This window comes from Antrostomus carolinensis, unplaced genomic scaffold (assembly GCF_000700745.2).
Source record: "Antrostomus carolinensis isolate BGI_N321 unplaced genomic scaffold, ASM70074v2 scaffold51964, whole genome shotgun sequence".
In the NCBI taxonomy this organism is placed as follows: Eukaryota; Metazoa; Chordata; class Aves; order Caprimulgiformes; family Caprimulgidae; genus Antrostomus; species Antrostomus carolinensis.
This window is the reverse complement of record NW_010312469.1, coordinates 1-10,371: the sequence shown is the minus strand read 5'-3', so window position 1 is coordinate 10,371 and position 10,371 is coordinate 1. Positions and strand designations below refer to the sequence as shown.

Genomic DNA, 10,371 nt, shown 5'->3' with positions numbered 1-10,371 from the left:
TATATATATATATGAGAGTCACAAGTCTAATATGTAGACACCCATGGCTCACAGAAAGTGATGGTGAGAACCCTTTGCTTTCTGTCTGTATTCCTAATTGCTACAAGAAACATCAGATTTGAGTATTGCGTTAATCACAGATGGATTTACGCAATTTTGTACTCCTACTTTATCTACCATTATTTATTCCTAATTCAAAAGATTTCTCAATTCCTTTAAGCCATATCTTAAAAACACATTTTCAAATCAATAGTTCATTATTTAGTACCTTCAGTTTTTTCCCCACTCATTTTTCTGTTGTTGAAAGAAAAATTTTCTTCCGAGTTTCTCTCTCCTAGAATACTCCAAATACTTCAGAGATTCTCTTTTCTTCTATATTTTCCCTTCCACATTTTAATTAAGGAATTGAGCAAATGGGTTTGCCTCAAGTTATGACAATAACTAGCAAGATAAATTTTTATTCCATTTTACTGGTTCAATAGGCGAGTACAATTTTGAATAATTTTAAAAGCAAGAACACAGGAACACTAGTGGATACGAAGACAAGAAAAGGCCATCTACAAAGGAAAACCATTTACGAAGGAGATCTGACTAAGGTCACAGAATTTCTTTCAGTCCTACACTAATTCAAAATAACTTTTTCTGCTGAACTAGAAACTGCACAAATGCATAACAAAATACAATGATTAAAGGGAAATTCAGTATCTAGTATTTTTTCAGTAATGTCAAGCTACTGCTCAATCTTTCGATTTAATTAACAAATGGAGCTTAAGACTTTAATTATAAAGCAATTTTCCAGCTCTCACTTTGCCACATTCAGTATTTCCTTCTCTGATTACAACATATGCAATTTGGGTTTGTTTACATCCACCTAAAGCATAGTTGCAAAGGTCAATCTTAAATTCCACCACTTCTATACCTGTCACTGACATATCCTTCTCTGTTCCAAATATACAACCTCTCTAATTCCAAGGCCCTGCAATGCTTATCCCTAGCTTCTACGTCTCTTTTAGTATACCACCCCTCTTAGCTGCCAACACCAGCCTACATCACATAGCAGTTATTTTTTTCAGACAAGCTTGGCTGAAACAAATGTCTGTCATGACTGACAATACTGACTCATTATTTCTTTACACTCCCCAATCTCTGTGTTGTTGTTATTTTATACTGCAATTTTAATTCTTCGGTATGCAGCAGCACTTGTTTTGTATTAATAAAATATAGCAAAACTAGGTCTCCTATGTTCATGACCTTCCAGCCACTGCTGCAAAAAAAATAAATTTAGGTGACTAGAGAATGTGTAATAACTTAATACTCTTTCAAAGTATAAGTTAAAGAACTGTGTAGCAAAATCCTGTCCAACTCAGTAACTTCTCTTCACAATCATTAATTTACTCCCACTTACCAATCTTCTATTTACAGATCAAGGAATGAATTATCTCAGCTCCTGTTGCTGTACTTGTAGTAGAAAACTATATTAGCTATCTGTCCCCTGTAACTCCCTCTTACGCTTCTAGGCTTACTTTTTCAAGACAAATTCAGCTTTCTCATTGACTGGCCCTATCTTACATAGCAATTCAGGTTATTTTGGATGTTTTCATTTCCCAACTTTTTTGACATGGCAAGTCTCAAGTGACAGCATTCTAAATCACTTTTTAATTAATAGATTAAAATGTTGAACAGTATCACTTCTAAGAATGATACCGTACAAGAAGCACATCTATTTAACAATTCTTCCTTAGTTAGTACCTGACATGAGTCTGTTCAGCATCAGATCTGTGAAGATATTTATATGAAAAGAAAGTGCCCATATTTAGTGAATCTACAGGCTTCTAAAGGGACAAAAGCAAAACAAAACAGAGGGAGAAGGGGGAGAAACCACACACACAAAAAAAATCAAATAAAAACCAACACAACTTACCATTCCAAATACCTGCTGCTGGACCCAGCTGACATAGTCATTTCTGATATCTATCAAATCTTGTATCTCATGAATGTAAAATCTGTCATACTGTATAATTTGTCCTCTTTCATTTACCTAAAGAAGTGCAATTCATTTTTTATTAGCACTTTGTATAACAGTTTTCAAAAGGACATTTTCCATGTTTTTCAAGCATTTGATATGTCAGCCACAGATACCCAACTACTAAAAAATTATAGAAAAGCAACAGTGCCTATGAGGATGCAAAAACAATGCTAAAGACATAGATACAAGGATTATTCAGAATCCCAAACATGCAAAGAAAAATAAGATTAACTAAGCATACAGCATCACACAATACAGTGCTGCCACTCTGAAACATAATTTGACCTCACAGGAACAGTAATGAATATACATATTCGTATATACAGTGGAATAAATACTTGCTCCTGTATTTGCACAAGTTCTAAGAACTACTATCCAAGAACTCTATACTTAATTACAGTATGAATACTATCTTTCTTACCTGTGACCAGAGGAACAGTTTCTATTTAAAATCATTAAGCTTAGAAAAAGAGCGACATGCATGGAAAACCAACTTTCTATAAAGGCTTATCTCTACAGACTAAATTTAACCCAGAAGCATCCACACTTCCCTAACACACATTTCTTTTCCCAAGGACTGTTAAGCACCATTAACTGTCAAAACAGCAAGACCCACAAATCTGTCTCTATAACCATATAATCTAAGCCTGCTTTTCTCAAACATCTCAACCCCCACCATAAACCACCAGATACTAAATCCGGGAAATACCCAAGTTGTCACCCCATTGTTTTCCTCTCATTTTAGTCAATACCAGCTAATATTAAGACTATACCAATATAAATAGTTGGGCAGCAGGGTAGGTACAAATTTAACTACTTATACAATGTAGCTACATATTAGTCAAAGTTGGGTTTTAAAAAAGTAGGAACTTAGGAGAGCCACATTACAATTCTACAACTACCCATGATACCTTAAGATTTTAAGATCAATTTCAGCTGTTAAGATTTACAGCTACTGTAAGCCTGAGCACTGACAGAAATTCTAAACGCAGCAAAACAATAATTTATTATACACCAGCAGCTTTCCATATGGGAATCTGTAATGGATATCTTACACTTCTAACACAAGATAGTTACTAAACAGTCTTATTCTCAGTCTTAATTTGATGGTCTCCATAAAGAATTAAGAAAAGCTGAGCAAACCATAGCATACAAATTCTAACTTCCAAAGCAGAAATCTTTTCCATTCTTTCTGACAGCTTGGGAAGGCTGTTACGTATAGCACACAAAAGTCCAACTCAGACACCTGGTCCTTTTGCTAGACTGTACAAATACAGTACAGCACCAGCATCTTAAAGGAGTGTCTAAAATGCTCTTTTAGCATATAAACACAAAATGTCATAGGACCAAAATAAACTGCAGAGGGTAAAACTCCCACTGGGAGTGGGAGCGGAAACCTCAGAAGGAATTAGATAATACACTGTGATGTGCACAGTCTGGTTACTCCAAATAATTGCGGCTATTTTTGTTCAAAGTCCATAAATTCATTAGTTTTCATGAATTAAGTTACAATACTAACAAAAAGAATAAACAAATCAGAAAATAATGTTTGTCTTGGTAAAACAGTAGATCTTTCTTGTTCAAAATACATCTTGCTCTTATCTTCCGTTTGTGATCTCACTGCTATAATTTCAAGCTTAAGAGGCAATTCTTTCCAACACAGACTCACAGACACAACTGCCTGGGTCAGTCTGTCTTCCCAAGAAAAAAGGTAATTCCATAACCATGACAGACTGGAATCCAGAATTCCAATGGTTCATAGGTCCAGATGACACAACTACAGATATCTCTGTAGATGCAAGTCCAAGTATCTAAAATTCTTCAGTAACTTCTTTTAACAATTACACAGCGCACAGATGCTGACAAAAACACACAGAGAAGTAATTGGTTAAAATTTGACATAAACTTACTCTATGCAGTATTTCCAGAACTCTGAAAGCCGTGTGTAAAAAATTGGTAAGTATTCTTCTTTCAGAAGCGGGAATGCCAATCTTGCACAACTTCAAGAGATGGACTACGACATCCTTGTAGAGTTCCACTATCTTGAGGAACAATGGAGGTTCAAGTACAGACCACCAGTTTTCTGTCAACAAATGGTGAACACACAAACTTAGTGCTTGCCACTACAAGTTGTTATACTATCCTTTGAACTAAAAAGCGTGTTTTGCTAGAAAGCATACTTGTCAGTTAGCAAAGACTCAAAAAAAAAAAAAAGTTTAACACAGCAAGAGCAGTGCAGACTTTTAAACAACACACTAATCTGTATACATAATTAAATCTCTATTTAAATGCTCTATTGTTACACACCAACTCTTTAAATTAATGTCTACACAACAGTATCATGAAGTAACTTTTGACATAAAAACAGATGGCTCAAAGCCTGAAACCTTAAGTTAAGCAAACAGTCCTGAAAGCAGTGGAAAGGAAAGCAATTACAAAAAAAAAATAAAAATCTCAGTTTCAAAGAAACAATCAGTTTGCTTTTCTTTACAGATACAAGCTCTTTACTCTCACCAAAAACTATGAAAAACACACAAAGAGTTATTTTTTTGCCTTGTAAACTGAAGAAGAAGGAAGCACCCTTTCAAAAATACATCAATTAAAAAGAAATATTCTGACAACTCAACTCTAAGCTGAATTTCAGGTGACAGGAGTCACAGTAAGAAGGCATAAGGGAGTTAAAAAAATAGAGCTGTTCTCAGCTGCATACTTGAAAACCACAACTTAGGATCAGTGAGAAAACATGAACCTCTCAGAAGAACAGAACAGGTGCTAGAGTCAAAACAAAGACAATTTCACATCTGCTCTGCAACCCTTCTGTAAATTGCTTAGAGCTTGTTAGCTGTCTGACCAAATAATTTTCAATTTAAAATGCAAAGACACATATCAAGTAAACTGTACTACACAGTTTAATTCCTCCCAAATGGAATCAGTCCAAAAATTACAATACCGGATTAATTCATATGGATGGTCAGTTAACTTGCCCAGAAGCAACAGAATAGGTGTTTTCTTATGCATCAAGCAATGTTAACCCTTAACTTTCTCAGTGGGGAATTTAAGGAACTGTAAATACACAGCAGGTGTTGCTGAGGCTATGTCTTCACTGATGGAATATCTATAGATTTTCATCTGGAGATCCTTAGTTTTAACAGTAAAGAATTCAGTTTCTTACCAAGAACTTTCAGAGGAGCTTTTTCTAGGTTCAGAATAGCTGTTCCAAAAGGAATAGCTAACGTTGTGAAGTTGTTTGCATCGCTCATCAGTGGGCATTCTGGTAGAGTGAGATACAGCCTCAAAGCTTCAACATCTGGTAAGGAGCTGGTCAATTTGGGAATAAGGTTCTTTTCCAAACTAGCTGCCACCTACAGTATATCATAAAATTCAGTTTATTCTAATACAACAGTGAATTTAAAGAAAATGCCCATCTAGGTAAAAAATAATCCAGAAAACAATCAACAAGAGTTTAAATTAGACTATTATACACTTGGGGAAGAAAAAAAGTCAGTATATTAAATATTAAAATATGGACACATACCACATGCTGATGTGTTACCTAACTGGCACAACACAACAGTTTTACATATTTGCAGTTTATATATTATTGAGTAAAGTTATTAAAAGGATCAGAGCAAGCATAACAATAGTACTTCTGGATAGATGTAACGCAGAAAGATAATCCCAAACACAAGGAAAATATGCAGCACAAACCTGTTGTGATATATGAGCGTGATCAGGCTGTATAAGTTTGTGAAATAGTAGTCTAGCAGCATTCATATCAACCCCTGAGAATCTAGTGCTGGTTTTGTAATGATCATCATTGCTGCAGCAAGAACAAAAATACAGAGAAAATACTGAATCCTGTATTCTCAGCAATTCAAGAATCTTCTACCTTGAACTTTTAGCCTATTTACTACGGAATTAAAACAGGAGATCACAATATCAGACTTCTATTTCTTATATTACCTTTGAAGCAACTGAAACAATCTTCTCTAACTGCAAGACAATCACGTAAAAACACGAGGATCTAAACCAGCCTGTGCAATATATTCTCCTTGAATTATACACAACCCGTGGCTGAGAAGTAATGAGTTTTGCTGGCTTACATGGTAGCAGCCATGGCACACACTTCCAAACACTGGCAGAAGACATGCAGCATTTCAGCCAGCTGACAAACCACATGGCAGTACAGGAGCTAGAAGTTTAAACTGCAGTTACCAGAGTAACAGTAAGATAAGGAAATACTGGGAAGGTGTTACAGTTGAAACAAGAGACACCATGGAAGGTAGCCACCATGAATTCTGTTCACAGGAATACCTGTTTAAAAGGCTGACTACTTACCTCAAGGCCAAGAAGCTCCCATTCAGGCACCCAGCTGAGGAGAACGTTCCATCAATTTCACTGAAATTATTCATATGAAATCAGTTACATTTTGTTTTCTTTTTACAGATAAGCATTTGCAAATGCTTATTAAAAACTGTATTTAAACCCTAATAAATTACACTGTCCAAAGAATGGAACTCTGACTTTAATATGGCTAAACAACACTAGATAAAAACTCCATTCAAGACTCAATGCTTAAGATGGCTCAAATCAAAACAAGCCTTGCAGTGTACTGTTATTTTTCAATGGGCAGCTAGATATTTCATTTAGTCTTGTATAGTCATCCAAACTGTAACAAAGATGACACAGACTAAAGGATCTAAACTACCTGACAAGCATGACAACGAAAGCACAGCAAAAGCTCCAATTGTAATAAAATCAGTAATTAAAAATAGTTTTAGTATGTATGTGGAAAGCCCCATTAATGCCCGATTCATGAGTAAAATTATGAAAGAGAACTTCTTTCCTCAATACCACTTACTTAGCTATCTCTACAGGAAGTCTTCCAGACGGGAAAGTCAGCAATCTTTGAATAAACGTTTCATTCACAGTCCAGATCTGCTTTGAAAAGTCAGGATACCTAAAATCATCTGGTGGCACCATGGTCTAAATTTTAAAGAAAGCATAAAGAATCAGTCACACAAAATCGACTTCCAGAAAAATCAAACCTGCAGTTGAGCTCTTTGTCTCTTCATTGACTGACATTTTGCCTATCCAGACTGTTACTGTGAAATAAGCCCAATTTACTATGCTACTGTCCTAGCAGTTTTGCATTCAGTATGAAAGCAGAGCATACACTAAAAACATCTAGATTAGTGTGTTAATTCACACCACAGCATCTTCATGGTAAACTGTAAACATACAAGTACTTTTCTAGAAGAACACTAAACAAGGTTTACACCAGAGTAGCAAGCATCTCTTCTCACTAGTCACTATGAATCAGCTATCTCACTGCCAGGCTGTGAGCATACAGAAAAAGAACCATTCAATTTTTTGGACAGCTGCTCTCCCATCCCACTTCCATCAAATTCCTCTAAGAATGAATCATGTTTCTCTGAATATTTAATGCGTCATCAGATGAGCTGCATTTTGATGTGTCTCTCATACCTAGAGAATACCAGTAAGATTTCTAATAGTAAAGAGGAGTAGAACCAAGACCACCATTTTGAGTAGGAACATTGGTTCAAACAGATGGGAAATAGCATCAAAAATAAGGTTAAACTAGTAAAACAAAACATTATTTCTTCTGAGGGTGCAGCCTGAGAACAAAGTTAACTCAGTATAACGAAGACTAGCTGTTACCAAAAATCAATACTTCTGATCCCTTCCTACAGGATCAGGATGAGAAACTCTCTTGCCATTTCTCTTGTGTCCAGCTAAAGTGTCATTTAAACCCACAATGAAACAACTTGGGGAACTGAGCTGCCCAAAAAAGAACTTGTGAAAACAGATTTTGGCTGAGACCCCTTAACAGGCAAGGACACACAAGTCCCAGGACTACAGTACTCTCATAACTTTGAAAGAATCCAACACAAATTACCAAACTAAGGAGTACTAAAAGGGATACTTTTGCAGCACCAAATTTCAGCTATTGCTAATATTTTTTGGACAGAACAAGCCACAATAACTGCATTCATCCAGTCTCTAATTCACCTCAATTTGTCAGTCAGAATCTACTTCCGTAATAATGAAAATTGCACAAAAAGTTTTTAAGAAAGGAGTTTTAATAGAGAAGTTTTTAGTCTATATTATCAGTAATTTTTCGAGTCTACACTTGCTAAACAAGCTTCTCTCAAATACAGCAATAGTTACCACAACTCAATCAGAATTCAGGAAAAGAACAAACCTAGAAAAACTGTTGATTCTGTACAACCAGAACAGGTTTTTGGAGCAAAGGGTTGCTGCAAGTCTCACCCGTACTCAGTTTTTCTTAACAAACATGTTTGCCACTAAAATCTGTTTTCCTTCATGTCCAAATTAGTTTTCACTCCACATGCTCAACTCTTGATGCTTCATTAATCCCTATGGTCTAATATCTGCTGGACGACACTGGAAATAGTCCCTATACAATTACAGTCATATAACTTTATCTTGTTTTTCCTCCCAACTCATCCTCTAATAGTGTTTCCTTTCCATCATACTCCCACGTTACCATTTTTACTGTAAAGTATTTATATACTTTTTTCATATTAGAATTTAAACAGATCAGTTGTCCTTTTAAAAATCAGGCTTTAAGATTAGCATAAAACAATATGACATAACAAACTATGTCACCACCTACAACTTTTAGCAAAAAGTTCCATTTGTTTCCTCATCACTGTGGTATGCTAAAATGGCTACAGAGCAGAAGACAGCAAAGCTGCAGTCAGGAATTACCGAGGAGGTCTGGGCAGGGCTGAAGAGCTCATATATTCAACCACCTTATGAAAGGAAAAGAACTGCATGCATCCATCACTCAGGAAAAAAGCTTATGCCAAAAAGCCTCAAGAGCTTACTGACAGCTAACACTAACTGCATGCAAGAGCTTACTGACAACTAACACTCAATAACTGGATCCAAGTCCTCCAATTGCTAAATTGACTTAGTGTCTTGTGCTTCCACACTGCTCTAACAAACTTTACAATGTAGTCATGCACCTTCAACATGAAAATATTTTAAAATTCATCAGAAAAACTAAAATTTAACTTTGACAGATTTTGGAACAGAAGCATATTTAATTTGTTACCTGTGGATAAAAGTAGTGTGCAAAACTTTGGTCCCCACCAGAGAAAATTCTCTTTACACAATAACACTCTTCACTGTCTGCAACAGGAATAAAAAAAAAAAAAAAAAATAGGCAACTGAAAATGTGAATTTGAGAAGTGATTAAGACACTGCAATCAACCATTAGAAAAAAAGGCTCCCTCGTTAGGTAACCTCACTGAAGCAGATCTTTGCAATACAATAGTTAAGACTATCTTTAACTGAGGTAAGCGCTAACAGCTCTAAGTTTTAGCTCTAGTGCTAAAAAAGGACCTAACCCAACAGCACAAGTTAGCAGGTATTTCCTACAACAGAAATGGACTTTATGGAATAGAGGACAATGAAAACAAACTGTTTGGAAGAAACTGATTATAGCCCATATTCAGTTTAAATCTCAAGATTTGTAAGACACTATAAAGAAACAGGAATCCAAAAAGTAAATATGCCAGATGTTGCTTACCTGTGGTTATTGGGCATTGAGTACTATAAGGAAGCCAGTTTCCTTTCACTGTGAAGGGACTTTTCCTATTACTGGTTGTTCCTGTACCTAATTGCCCATTACCTCCCAGTCCAAAAGAGTAAATTCTTCCGGATGAAGGAACAAACGCAGTAGTGTGCTGCCTAGGGCAAACAAAATCCAATAACAAAAACCTAAGCATTAGAATATGCTTTGCGCAGGCCAGCTCAAGAACCGCGTTAAACACTATGCTAAAGGCCCTGTAGCATCAAACACTCCACTTCTCTATTGGCAATGCACTGAGCTGGCAATACTCCACTTATACTTCAACAGGCAATATCCCATTTTCATGGAAAAGCCCACGGAACAGAGATGTCAGTTTCTGCCTTAAACCCCTGCTTAGCAACAGTCTGACCTTTAAAGTCCATCTCTGGACATTCAGAAATTTGGAATTTCTACCAGACTGGCTGCATCTCCTTTCCCTTCCCACGCCCTCAACTCTAGATGCCCTCTCTTGTATCACGAGCCTGGGAAGAATCAGTATTGAATTTATGTAAATTATTAAAAGGAAATGGGTCCACTCAGTGTCAACCAAACTCCTAGAAAGATAGGTTTACACTTACATATTCTTTAATCCAAATTACAGTGTGCCCATCTCTTAAAAAATTATGCTGCCTCCCTCATTTTGTCTTCTTAGAATGCAATTCTTTGGATAAGAGCATTTTCCTGTGTGCTGAGAATTTTTCCCATTCCTTGATATATATAT

General features: G+C 36.0%; 1 protein-coding gene across 1 annotated transcript; it reads right to left on the bottom strand.

The window, feature by feature from the left end:
* Positions 1-1,921: 1,921 nt before the first annotated feature.
* LOC104524211 (probable E3 ubiquitin-protein ligase HERC4) lies at positions 1,922-10,364 on the bottom strand (the record flags this gene model as incomplete). Its single annotated transcript, XM_010167008.1, has 9 exons — positions 1,922-2,038; positions 3,937-4,109; positions 5,199-5,388; positions 5,735-5,846; positions 6,365-6,424; positions 6,888-7,012; positions 9,132-9,208; positions 9,609-9,782; positions 10,331-10,364. Coding segments are annotated over 9 exons (1,062 nt in total), but the record flags the coding sequence as incomplete, so codon positions are not given.
* Between the last annotated feature and the right edge of the window lie 7 nt (positions 10,365-10,371).